This window comes from Micromys minutus (assembly GCF_963924665.1).
Source record: "Micromys minutus genome assembly, chromosome: 21".
Lineage (NCBI taxonomy): Eukaryota > Metazoa > Chordata > Mammalia > Rodentia > Muridae > Micromys > Micromys minutus.
The window spans coordinates 52,108,520-52,122,396 of record NC_137956.1 but is presented as its reverse complement, the minus strand read 5'-3'; the positions used below and the strand labels follow the sequence as shown (position 1 = coordinate 52,122,396).

General features: G+C 41.8%; 1 protein-coding gene across 1 annotated transcript in view; it reads left to right on the top strand.

Moving 5' to 3' along the window:
• Positions 1 to 13,589, top strand: part of LOC308434304 (sodium- and chloride-dependent transporter XTRP3A) — a gene marked incomplete at both ends in the record, with an annotated part of 38,474 nt that extends 24,885 nt beyond the window's left edge. Inside the window, 4 exons of the mRNA XM_080934546.1 lie at positions 8,747 to 8,951; positions 9,957 to 10,116; positions 12,639 to 12,804; positions 13,440 to 13,589. Coding sequence (XP_080790672.1) covers positions 8,747 to 8,951; positions 9,957 to 10,116; positions 12,639 to 12,804; positions 13,440 to 13,589 — 681 coding nt within the window. The remainder of the gene's footprint in view (positions 1 to 8,746; positions 8,952 to 9,956; positions 10,117 to 12,638; positions 12,805 to 13,439) is intronic.
• Positions 13,590 to 13,877: the final 288 nt, after the last annotated feature.

Sequence of the window (13,877 nt, the reverse complement as noted above, 5' to 3'; positions counted from 1 at the left end):
TTTGATTTAGTAGCACTTTCTCTTACATATTCCTGTCAGCTAATTTTCCTCATGAATGAATGTCTTGGTATATCTTCTGTTACATTCCTTTTGTTAATAGTGTTTTTCTCCTATTCCCTTCATTGTTTATGTTGGCTGCAAAAGAAACATAAAAATTCTGTATGTTAATCTTGTACCTAAAAACCTTGATAATTTCCCAATCAATTCACACATCTACAGACTGCTTCTGTTTTCTTTATAAACTCCTATTACTTGCAGGTACAATTTTGCACATTTCTTTTTAATATTTGTATCTTAGCCCTTTTAATTGTTATTTCACTATTATTGTTGTTTTTAATAGAGTTTCAAGCACAATTATTTTCCTGTACTTTGAGCACAATAAAATTCAGTTAAATAAACACTTTGATCAGTTCTTAGATTTAATATAAAGACTTTGACTGCTTCTAGAGAATACCTTCAGGATAGGGGTAGAGTTTCAGTGACACTGGTTTATCAGTAAGGTTGGGGAGTAATTGGTTTGGTTGGTTTGTTTCCTGGGTATACCATTCTAAATCAGTTCATGGAGAGACACAACACTTTCTTCCTATTGCTTGTTGTTCTAGTTAGGATTAAAATTGCTTTAATAAAACATCATAAGCCAAAGCAAGTAGAGGTGGAAAGGGGTTAATTTGGCTTAAACTTCCATATTGCTGTTCATCGTTGAAGGAAGTCAAACAAGGTAGAAGCTAGAAGCAGAAGCTGATACATAAGCCATGTGCTGCTTACTGGCTAGTTCTTCATGGTTTGCTGAGCCTAGTTTGTTATAGAACACAGAACCATCAGGCCAGGAATGGCTCCACCCATAATGGGTTACTACCCACCTATTGATAATTTAAAAAATGCCCCACAGCTGGATGTTATGGAGGCATTTTCTCAACTGAGGTTCCCTCCTTGCAGATAACTCTAGCTTGTTTCAAGTTGACATAAAACTAGCCAGATAGTTGTTCAGCCCAGCTCCCTGCCTACAGAGCCTATAGCCTGACCCTCCCATCTGCATAGGTCATACACCAACCAATGCCAGGGACCAGCCCTGGTGTGGGGTTTCTTCTTTCTTGTCAGTTCTTCTTGAGGCAGCAGAAGGGGAAGAGCGTTGGTGGAGGGTAAGACTTGGTCTTATGAGATATTTAGGGTTGCTGTATAATAAAAGTTTACTAAGTCTAAGTTACTGTGCTACTGTAGCTGAGCTGCCTTCTATGATCTTCTGAGGCCAGAGACTGCAGTCTCTGGCACTTAGCACCTCTTCCTAAAACAGCAAGAGATTAAGTAAATAGACTGTACTATCTCAACTGACACTGCTGGGCTCTAACTTTTAGTCTACTAGTAGGAGTTACAGGAAGAGAAAAGGACACTTAAAGAAGTGATTATAATGTTTATTACTAAGCAGTAAAAGTGTCCTATGAAAGCTATCTAAAGTGGAAAAATTCTAAGTGGGGAAAGGAAAAAGAGGTTCCTAAAGGAAAAAGTTCTTCTAAGGGAAAAAAATGGATGGAGTGGAGTGGAATGGAATAGAAATAGGAAATGGAAAGGGACACTGAATAGGATAAAATTGCCTCCTTTTCTTTGTCCTCAGTACTTATACATCTTTCAGAACACATGATCACATGTTACAAATTTCATCACAAGTTCATACAAAAAAACAAATCAAATTGAAATAGAAGTTTACAACAGAGAATGTTTACATGCATATCCATTAGGAGTGATTATCTGTCTAAACATCCATCACCTTTCTCAGCTCCACAGGTTTAAACTAAAGGTTTAAAACCATAACTAAGTTATTAGTGAAGTTCTGTATAGATAAACCTAGTCAATATTTTATTCTCTGTCCTAGCAACTATAATAAATAATTGGTTCCCTTTCTGTGACCTTTGGTTAATTGTTTTACAACCCCTTGGAATATGCTCTGAGTAGGAGAAAGTCTGGTTACTCTCTAAGAGTAATTAACTGGTGTCACTTGGGAGACTCTCATTGCAGTTTTGGCTATCAGAAATGACTTAATGGCAGTCTCACTATAAAAGAGCTTTAATAATCAGTTGTAAGTTTAGGAATTCTTATAGGATTGTCATTAAAATGTCATTTATATGTCTATATAGCATTACTACAAGACCATACACCTTCATAGATCTGCTCTAAAGGGGTGTGCTATTACTTAATGATTGTTATATATGTATAATAATAACAGGAAGAGCATATTAATAGCAGGGATCTTTCCTAAAATGAATCCCTTACAGCCTTGCTGAATAAGGGTGAACCAGTCGCAGACTATATAATAATCCAAGGCGGCCATCTCAGGATGATCACCTGCTGGTTATTAGCTTGTTCCGTTATGGCTCCCGACACACCAAGACCCTCAAACCCAGGCTTCCAAGATCCATAACTCATTTGAACACCTGTGATGCCCATTCCGAGCTTTGGCACTCTGTTGCCCCTTTTGGTTCTAGTGCTTAATTTTTCCTCACTTATGTTTGAGTTCAGCTCTGTGTCCAAGAATAATACAATTACTAATTTTTTAGACTGACTTTCCTGATCCTTCCATTCTCTCTCTATTATTTTGTTTCCTTTCCAAAATATTCTCTACTGTTTGAAATACGTACTTTTATGTCTTCTTCCTGAAATGTTTAACTTAACACAGCTTAATGTTAATATCTTCCCTTTCAAACAATGCAAGAATTTTTAGAACACTTTCTCTTTTCTTTCCTATTTTTGCTTTTTTTAAAGACGGAGGAATGATATTAAAATCTTGCACATCCTGCCCTTGTCTGCTGAGTGCTGGGATTAAAGATATATACATGGTTTCTCTCTCCTGTTTTAAATATGATTGCTATACTGTTCAGTCCTTTTAAACTCACAGCTTCCAAACACTGAACACTTCAGGTGTACAGGCCCTAGGTTAGTTCCTAGCCACAGGGGTGAATGGAGACAACACACAAAGGGACACACTCACATACACCATTTCATTTGTTCAACACTCTTCCTTGAATTCCATCTATCTTTGGAAGAGAGGAGTTAGCCTTAAAATACCTTATTGAAGGGCAGAAGAAATGGCACTGTAGTTGGAAATGTTTGGTGTTCAAGTAGACCGGAGTTTAGTTCCCAACACTCATATTGTCGAATAGTTTAAAGGTACCTTGTAACTTCAGCTCCAGAGAATCTGATGTTTTCTTCTGGCCCTGTGGGTACCAGCAAACACATATCACACACACACACACACACACACACACACACACACACACACACACACACACAAACAAATTAATTAGTTAATTAATTAAATCTTCTTTAAAAATACTGACCCATTTGGCAGATTTAAGAATGGTAAACTTTAGGCTGGAGAGATGGCTCACTGACTGCTCTTCCAGAAGTCCTGTGTTCAAATCCCAGCAACCACATGATGGCTCACAATCATCTGTAATGAGATCTGATGCCCTCTTCTGGTCTGTCTGACAGCTACAGTGTACTTATATATAATAAATAAATCTTTAGGGGAAAAAAAAGAATGGTAAACTTTATTAGATTTTGCTTCCATATTAACACATTTATTTGGCCTCATTTCTTTTTCTGTCTTTCTGTCTGCATTTTTATCTGTTTGTTGTTTGTTTGTTTGTTTGTTTGTTTTGAAACAGGTTTCTCTGTGTAGCTCTGGCTGTCCTGGAACTCATTCTGTAGGCCAAGCTGGCCTCTAACTCAGAGATTTACCTCCCTCTGCCTCCTGAGTGCTGGCATTAAAGATGTGCACCACCACTGACCAACAGACCTATTATTATCATGGTATTATAATTACAACTATTATTATTATTTTATGTGTATTTTGTCTACATGTATGTACATGGACCATGTGCATACCCAGTGCCCATGGAGGTCAGAAGAGGGTGTCAGATTCCTGGAACTAGAATTACAAACATTTGTAAGCCATCATGTCGGTACAGAAAATTGAACTTAGGTCCTTTGGAAGAGCAGCTAATGCTTCTAACCAACAAGCCACCTCTCTAGACCATAGCCCTGTTTCTTAAAGAACGATTCCCCAGAGTAGAGTCTTTCGGGTTAACAGTTATTTTTTCTTAACACTTTAATATTTGATTTATAATTTTGGTTTAAACTGTTGATGCGTGTGGTGGTTTAAATATGTTTGGTTCAGGAACTGGAACTATTAGGAGGTATGACCTTGCTGGAGGAATTATGTCACTGTATGGGTAGGCTTTGGGAAACCTTCCTTCTAGCTGCCTGGAATCCAGTCTTCTGTTTGTCTTTGGAACAAGACAGAACTCTCAGCTCCTCCAGCGCCATGCCTGCCTGGATGCTGCCATGCTTCCTGCCATGATGATAATGGACTGAACCTCTGAAATTAAGCTAGTGCCAATTAAATGTCCTTGATAAGATTTGCCTTGGTCATAGTGTCTCTTTACAGCAATGGAAACTCTAAGAAAATTATAAATTTTTCTTTTATTATTTTAAATCAATTACTTGTGTATACGTGTGTATGCTTATGTATGTGTGCATGAATGCATATGTGTTATTACTTGTATGTGTGTGATTTCATGTGTGCTTGTGTATGCATGCATGTCTGTGATTACATGTGTGTGTGTGTGTGTGTGTGTGTGTGCACGCATGTATGTGCATGTTCGCCGCAGCATTTGTGGGGAGACAAAAGGACCCTTTTGTGGAGTCTCCTTCTGTCTTTACATGGGTTCCAGATACTAAGTATGAGTCACCAGGCCAGCACTACAAGTACCTGTACTGGCTGAACTGTCTTGTCTGCCTTTTATTTTTGTAAGTGAATGTTCTTTCTCTGACTTCACTAAATATGTCTCTTGATTTTGGCATTTTTGGTGAATTTAGTGCAGATGCGCATTACTAGGCCTGGGCTTAAGGTTGAACCTGCAGGATTTATGAATCCATGTTTCTTCTCAGTTTTGCCAAGTTCACATGTGTTATTTAACTGTTGCCTCTATTTCCGTTTTTTCTCCTTGAAGATTTTCATTTAGATCTATGTTAATATTTTCTTTCCTATTCCAAAAGTCTCATAACTTTGCTAATGCATGTTCTAATCTCCATATCACTGTTTTATTTGTATGATTGGTTGGTTGGCTGGTTTTCTCTCTGCTTCATTCTAGGTTGTTAAAAGGTAACCTATGGTGGTTTAATATGACTGCCACCCATAAGTTCATATGTTTAAATAAAATGCTTGGTCCCCAGTTGGTGGAACTACATGGGAAGGATTAAAAGTTGTGGCCTTGATTGAAGAGATGTGTCATTGGGGCTGGGTTTTGAGATTTCAAAAGCCAGGGCCATTCCCAATTAGCCTTCACTGTTCTCTACTTGAGATATTGGATGTAAGGTCTTAGCTGCTGCTTCAGCACTAGGCCTGCTGCCTGCTATCTGCTGCCATGCCCTACCCCCATGATGATCATAGACTCTAACCCTCTGCATCCATGAGCCCCAAATTAAACACTTTCTTTTTATAAGTTGCCTTGGTCATGGTGTTTTGTTATGACAACAGAGAAGTAAGTAAAACAAAAGTTGGTACTAAGAAGTAGGCTGTTGCTGTGACAGACCTAATCATGCTGGTTTTGGAAGAAAATGGAAGAAATTGAAACATTGGATTAGGAAGCTGTTGAATACTGTAAGCCAGTAAATGAACCATTCTTATAGGAGCTTGGAGGACAGTAGTGCTGAGCTCAATGTGAATTATAGATGCTCCGTTCAAGAAGTTTCACCAGAGAGAAACAATATTACCAACAGTGTTAGACCGCTTGATATTTTGGCAGAGAATGTTGATGTTTTCAGCCCTTATTCTAAAAAATCTTCCTGGAATTAAGTTGAAACTTTTTTGGCAGAGGAGATTTAAAGACACCTAATATTAACTCTGTTGCATGGCTATTAGTAATCATTCTTACGTAGGGCTACAATGAAAAAATAACAAGCAGGGCAAAAATAAATCCAGAGGAGGAGAAAGAGCGCCATGAAACTTAATGTCTGTACTAAAAGAGATAAGGAGAGAGCTGAGAGCTGAGGTAAAATGGAATAAAGGGAGGGTTGCCCTCAGAGCAAGACTCCACCCACAGCTAATCTTTCTATTTAGAAAATGCCTAGGAAATTTTCCGCTGCTAAAAAGCTGCAACAGGGGAAAATGTTATGCAAATGTAATTCAAAAAGGGTAACAGGTTCCAACTCAAGTGGCTGAACTTGGCAGCATTGGCCAGGTAGTTCTGGCTTTAGAGTCCTGGGGGATACAGGAGTAAAGGAATTGTGGAATCTTCCTCTGCAGTTTAAGAAAAGCCTCTGAGGCCAGGTGTATGGCAGGGGAGTCCCAGAGAAGCCATACATGAAGTTGTGAACATGAAGCCTGGATTGTGTTGGAGACCCCAAGATGTTGGAGATGCCAGAATCCTGTGGGATACCTGCCAAGGAGAGCTGCAATAGAGAGTGGGAGCAAACCAAGAAAGAGAGGTTCATGTTGCAGTCAGCAAACTGGAAGGGAGGAGCCATCTGAGCCTTTCGACTGATATAGAGCTACAGGATTTGGAGTTTGCCCTGCTGGGTTTTGTCTTGCTTTGGTCCAGTAATTTTTTCACCCTGTTCCCATTCCTTCCTTTTGGAATGGTAATGTATATTCTGTGTCAATGTATATTGAAAGTATGTAATTTACTTTTACAAGGAGTTACAATTAAGAAATCATCTTGAGTCTCAGAAGAGAGTTTGGACTTTAAAATAGTGTTCAGACCATGAAAGACTATGGGGAGTTTTAGAATCAGACTGAAGGCATTTCACATTGTGATATGGCCACAATCCTATAACAACTAAGTAGTTGGCTGTGGTTGGTGGTTTGAATAAAAATGCTCCCCACCCCCTGTAAGCTCATATATTTGACCTCTTGGTCCCCAGTTGGTAGAACACTATGGGAAAAATTAAGAGGTGTAGCCTCATTGGAGGAGGTATATGTGGGAGTGGGGCTTTGAGGTAGATCCTTCTGCCTCTTGTAAAAAGAGATATAAGCTCTCAGCGACCACTCCAACACTATGGTTGCCTGCCTGCTACCATACTCCCTCCATGATGGTCATGAACTCTAATCATCTACAAAATGAGCCCCAAATTAAACACTTTCTTTTATGTTGTTTAGGTCATGCATTTTGGCACAATAACTGAAAAGTAAGATAGAATCTAAAGGCGAGTCATTTTTACAGATCTTATTTGGCTTGATTCTGTAATTAGAAAGATACTAGGCAAAAAAGTTTGAGATATTCTACCCATTCATGTACAGGCTATACATGTAGCAAAAAGAAAGAATGAAGGAAGGAAGAAAGAAAAAGAAAGGAAATGATATAGAAGATGGAAGTGGGTGGGCTGGAAAGATGGCTCAGCAGTTAAGAGCATTGGATGCTCTTGCAGAGGACCCAGGTTCAATTCCCAGCACTATGCAGCAGTTCACATCTGTCTGCAAAACACCAATGCACATAAAGAAAAAGTGTAAGTGAAGCATAGAGATGGCTCAGTTGGTTAAAACTTATATTTGCCTTATTTGATCCTTGTTTTAAGCAGTTGGCTGCATATGGTTTGCCAAAGCTGGGCTGTTGTGTTTGTCTGAGATTCAGCAGCTTGTTATAAAGATTAAAGTCCATAACACATCAACTTAGGTTACAGTTCACTATGTAGAAAGACATCATTAGTCCAAGCTTAGTGTGTCTTTAGATCAAACTATATTATACTGAAGAGAATTTACCCTGAGATATACCTCCTTGTTTACAAATAGTCTCTTTAGACACATCTAATCTGGTATTAACTTTATAGTAATCCTTTAAACCAATAGTTATGTTTATTATTGAGGACACTATCTTTTCAAAGCTAATTATTTATTCTAATTGTTGTTTATCACATGGTGCTTCAGTGGTAACCATAGGCATAGAAGATAAGACCACCCCCAGCAGGGAGTATTTTAACACTGACATTGTTTAGAATTGATGGCTTCTGGTGATAATAGTGAAATCATTGCTTTCTAATAAATCAATATTCATTTTAAGTTTTCCACAAGTGTTAACATATTCTTGTCTGTTCCTAAAGCTAACTATTCCCAATATGTTTATGCCATTGAGTTTACCTATATTTTTCTATAGTCAATACAGAATTTTTGTGGCTGTAATCAAATATCTGACAAGAAGAAACTAACAGGGGTGAGGGGTTATTCTGCTTCTTGGAGTGAGAGGGTTCAGTCTATCATGGTAGAGAAGGTTGCAGAGTTCATGACCATGGCTACATGAAGCCAAGACTCTTAAACATAGATGAACCAGGAAGCAAAGAACAGAAGGCTATAAAACCTCAATAATAATATATTTATATTATATATCATATCAATAAAAATGATGTCAAACTTACCCAATAACGTACTTTCTCCAGTGACAGTACAACCCCTAAATGATACAAACATCTCAACCAGGGGTAGTGGTGCACACCTTTTAGCCCAGCGCTTGGGAGGCAGAGGCAAGAGGATCTCTGTGAGTTTGAAGCCAGCCTGGTATACAAAGCTCGTTTCAGAATTACCAAAATGGGTTACACACAGAAATCCTATCTAGAAGAAAAAAAAGACAAAAAGTTAGATACATCTGCAAAAGTACAACAGTTGGAGACATACCGATTAAAAACATTCAGACTTTGACATTCCACCATTCCCCCCCCCCTTGACTCAGGTGTGTAACCAGTGTCTTTTAATTACTCCCAGGCTGTCCAGGGCACAGGCCTGGCCTTCATCGTCTACACGGAGGCCATTAAAAACATGGAAGTGTCCCAGCTCTGGTCAGTGCTCTACTTCTTCATGCTGCTGATGCTGGGTATAGGAAGCATGCTTGGAAACACAGCGGCGATCCTCACCCCTCTGACTGACAGCAAGGTCATCTCCAGCTACCTGCCCAAGGAGGCCATTTCAGGTCAGGACACAATGCTGAGGAGGCAGGGCATGGGTGGGCAGGAAATGCAAGACAATCAGTAGAGGGGTTTCCTCAAGAGCCTTGTGCTTCTAAGCCAGCTCCAGAAGTAGGCTCTAGGAATCTGTGTTCCTGGACTGTGTCCTACTCAGCCCTGGGAGATGAAATAGGAACTCACCACAGCTCAGGGAAGTGAAGTGGTCAGTCAGCCCACCTTTGGGAAAAGGCTAACTCCAGCTTGCACTCAGGTCTCCAGGCTTTGAGAGCCTGTATCTGTTCTTGTTTTAATGGAAGGATAACAGTCATCAACTGCCCATTTCCTAAGGTGAGTGTATGACCTGTTCCCAGACCAGGAGGAGCTCCTTCCACATACTCTCAAGGCAATAAGCCCCCAGTCAGACCACCCTGTTCTGACTCCTAAATGCTTGTGTTTGCCTCTGCTCTTGAAAACCATTAAAAAAGATACTGTAGACCTGGTGTCGACACTCAAAACCTGTTCATGAACTGCACTGTTCAATTGTTAACCCCTGATCCTGTCTGATACATCATTGTAAGAGCACATATCACTTCTTCATGCATTTTGACTGTGAGGTTTTGAGTAAAGGAACTAGCCTTTCCCATGATGGCTACCCATTAACCTCCCTATCATGATACCCAACCACGGTCAAGAGGACTCTCTGGCCTGACCCCTCTGCCTCTGATGATTCTGTAACTTCATCTCCAAGATGGGTAAAACAAGGCTCCATCCAATCTTCATGTTCTGACCACTCACTGAAAGCTACACCCTCTTGACTCAGAACCTCCTGCCACCTGGCATCCTTCCTGAGACCGGGTCTCTGCAGCCTTGTTGTATATACACTGCCCCCATCCCTTTTTCCATGAGTTGACATCCCTGCAGAGCAGGTCCTATACCTCATGTGGGTGAACCTACCCTTTAAAGTACACCTAGGGACCTGTGGGATGAGAGTAGGAAGACTCACAGAGATGAGCAGTGATCTTGTCTTCCAGGTCTGGTGTGCCTCATCAACTGTGCTGTTGGTATGGTGTTCACCATGGAGGCTGGGAACTACTGGTTTGACATATTCAATGACTATGCAGCCACACTGTCTCTGCTGCTCATTGTGCTGGTGGAGACCATAGCTGTGTGCTATGTGTATGGGCTGAAGAGGTAAGGAGACCCAGATATGGGGTAGCTAGCTGCAGGGCCACACTCATAAGAAAATCATTCTTTCTCAGCAGGCATACCCACTGTGGATACCAGACCTGTCAGTTTGCTCTTTGCCCTCAGATCTCAATCTCTTGCTTTGTCTCTTTGCCAGCAACTAATAGCTTTTTTTCTGTTGCCTGTTTTTCATTTTGTACCATGACATGTTTCCCTGTTGACCCTGATGGACTCATCATGGCTTTCTGGGTAGGGAGGGAACTCTGCCTCCACGATTAGATTCTTTGATCTTCCCCACCATCAAAACTTTACAAGAACCCTGATCTGAGTCCACTTAGAAAACTCAGCCTCAGCTGGGCATGGTGGTGCACACCTTTAATTTCAACACCGGTAAATCTGTGAGTTCAAGGCCAGCCTGGTCTATAGTGAGTTTCAGGATGACCAGGATACACAGCAAAATGTTGTCTCAAAAAAAGAAAAGAAATTAAAAAGAAGAGAGCATGGATGTGATCAGATTTCTACCTTGGTGCCTCAGTAAGCACTTGGTGTTTTGGCTTGCCAGGTGATGGAATACAGAATCTTGTGCATTACCACATCACCTGGGGAGGTCTTGTGAAAACACTGCCAGCAATAGGTTCCAGGTGAGGTCCAAGAATATAGATGCTCCTTGGAGTTCTGAGGACTAGATCCTGAAACCTACTAGTGTAAAATTTTATTTTCCTTTTTTTTTTTTTTCCATAAAGCAGCAACAATGAGGAACCATGGGGCTTCAAGTCAGCAGCCCTGCTGAGTGAGCCCAGAAGAGGATTAGGGGGCATACTACTGTGTAGTGTTTGAATGTGATCTGGGTCAAAGACCCATGCAGTGTCATCCTTTCTTCTTCCTTAGATTTTTATGATGATCTAAATTGTTTGGGGCTTGGATAAAACCAGCCATAACACTCTAAAGAGCTGGCTATTCATTGAGAAGCATTCCCCATAATCTACTGAAGATCCAGGGACCCATGCCATGCTGAAGCAGCTTCAGTGACCAACTGTTTCAGTAGATAAGTTAGATAAAATCAGATTGGTGGCTTTATCCTAGGACTCAGAGTCTTAAAAATGCGTTGGAAACTGAAGAGGGATTACCATTTGTCACATTCCCAAACCACCTTGGGAATCCTTTCTATGTTCTTCATCAGCTTACGACAAGTTGAAGCCCTTAAAAGACTGTGTGACTGGATTTCCCAATATGAAGACATATAAAAATGATCACCCAGAAATTTTTAGGGAGACAGAGACTAGTCATGGAGTAGTCTTTCACAGTAGAAGAAGGTTAAAAAGAAGTACAAACTTCAGCCTCCGGGGGGGGGGGTGACATGACTAAAGAGGGGACACAGTTATATCCCAGGATGTGGTGGGAAATTACAGGAAGGAGGGAGAAACAGGAGCCTTAGCTGTGATGAGATAATGCCAGGAGGAGCCTTCATGCAGGAGATGTTGCCATCTAGTGGTCTCTAGTAACAGTCCTCACTCAGCTGCACCCAGCTCCCCTACCTCTCTCCATTCAGAACTAATAGGGGAGAAGCAAGAGGCATACAGCATTTTCTGAACTTTGTTTGGGTGTTCTCATTGCACATTCAAGCTGGGAAGCTACAGTCCAGTTCAGTCAGCAGCAGAATGGAGCAGTCAGAGCTTCGCACAACTGTACGTTGACACAGTAGAGCAGAGAGGTACAAGGAGGCAGGTGGCTGTGGCTGCAGCTGCTGTCAGTGGCATCTTATCTGACGCCAAGTCACCCAGCCTTTGAAAGCCCTCATCAAATTCCCTAACCTCTATCCTGAGAAATAGAGGTTGCTTAGGTCCTTAAGTGTTGAAATGCTTTTAAACTTACACATGTGCATATTGCAACCTATGGGACTGGCCCATTAAATCCATGGTAAATGAAAACTTCAGTGATGTTTCAAGTCTAGGCAAGAGGCTAAGTAAGGCAAAGAAGAAAGCCAGAATATGGCCAAGATGGGAATGCAGAGGCTGGTCTTTGGGCTTCAGTCTAGAAGCTTTGCTCTTGCTCCACTCTACCTGCTATTCCATGCCAAGGATAGGCTCCAAGCAAAAAGTGACCATTCTGAGACCATCTTAAGGATCAGAAGAGAATACTTGGAGCCATCACTAATGGACAGAGAGAGTGGGCAGAGAGGCAATGTCACCCTAGCCCTGTGGAATGAGAGGACTGACATGCCCTGCCAACATTCACCCTGGCTCCATCTTCTCTAGAAATTACCCTCAGGTCGATACCAGAAGTCTTCCTCTGAAGGCCAACACCAGGGAGATGCCAACGCCAAGGAATGACCCCTTCCTTCTTGGTCATTTTCCCCTCAGGCAGCCTCAGCCTTTTCCCCCTTTCCTCAAAACCTCTCCCAGAAAAGGAAAGGGTAAAACAGGTTCACACACAAATATCATTGGTAACCAGGATAGCATGTTCCTAAGTGCAGAGGGTATGGAAACTGGGGCTCCTCCCTCCAAACACTCTCGCTGTGGTCCAAACAGATTTGAAAGTGACCTGCAGACCATGACTGGCCGCACCCTCAGCTGGTACTGGAAGATCATGTGGGCGTTTGTGAGTCCATTGCTCATCGTCGGCCTCTTTATCTTCTACCTGAGTGACTACATCCTCACGGGAACACTGCAGTACCAAGCCTGGGATGCTACTCAGGTATGTGATGCACCTGCAGGACTGAGGAACAGGGCAGAGCCAACAGTGTCACTTGAGAACACAGCCCTTCAGTTCCTGACACAAGGAGCCACTGCTGTGCCGTGGGGAGGTTACAGGTGACAGATAGCATGGGAGCTTCAGCAAGATATTGCAGATGCTCAATCTAGTACAGCAGAAGTGGGCTCTGAGTTTTTATCCATGATGTGTGGAGACATAACAGCCACCTCCACAGCATCCCGGTGGAACTTTCCCTAAAAGTGTAGGTCCTCTGGTGTACCACATAGACAAGTTCATACAGAGCACTTCTACCATCACAGAAAGTTCTAATCTGTGCTAAAGGTTACCTTACATTTAGGGCTTTCGAGTAAGGTACTAGATAGACTGTTTCTATGGCATTCATCTGGGAGAACTTCACACACAGCTCACATTAGCTTGAAAAGGTCAGAATTATCTATCTCTATGGCATATAGAGAAAATGGGCATGGTTTCTCTGAAGGCTGGCTGTAAATTTCAGAGTCATGGATCACAGGCCTCTTCTCACTGTTGAGCATCTTTCCCTCCATAAAAGGTGTGGATGAGCATTTTTCTTAGATTTGATAGGAGGGACCTTCCTCTGATGCTGTCTCTTCTCCCAGGGGCAGCTGGTGACCAAGGATTACCCCCCACATGCATTAGCTGTCATCGGTTTGCTGGTGGCTTCATCTACCATGTGCATCCCTCTGGTGGCCCTGGGGACTTTCATCAGGAATTGCCTCAGGAGAGGAGGCTCTGCCCCAGTGGCCTAAGAATGGACCTCCCAGAGACCGAAGTCAGCCACTCTGTTTCACAGTTACTACCTGCTGGTTGGAACTTCTTGGCTGGAGTGCTGGTCTGGGGCCTCCTGGGTCTGTAAAGAAAATGAAGGAGCTTAGCAGCATCAGCAGATGACCACCCTGCAGAGGGGACCACATCCCTTAGGAGGGGCCCTCCATCCTCTAACACCGGAAGATCAGACCTTGTAGCCTCTTTGTCATCAAAGGTTAAGGCCAGTATTGAAGAATTTTGTTTTCTTGATTCCAGAAAGTTCTAGAATT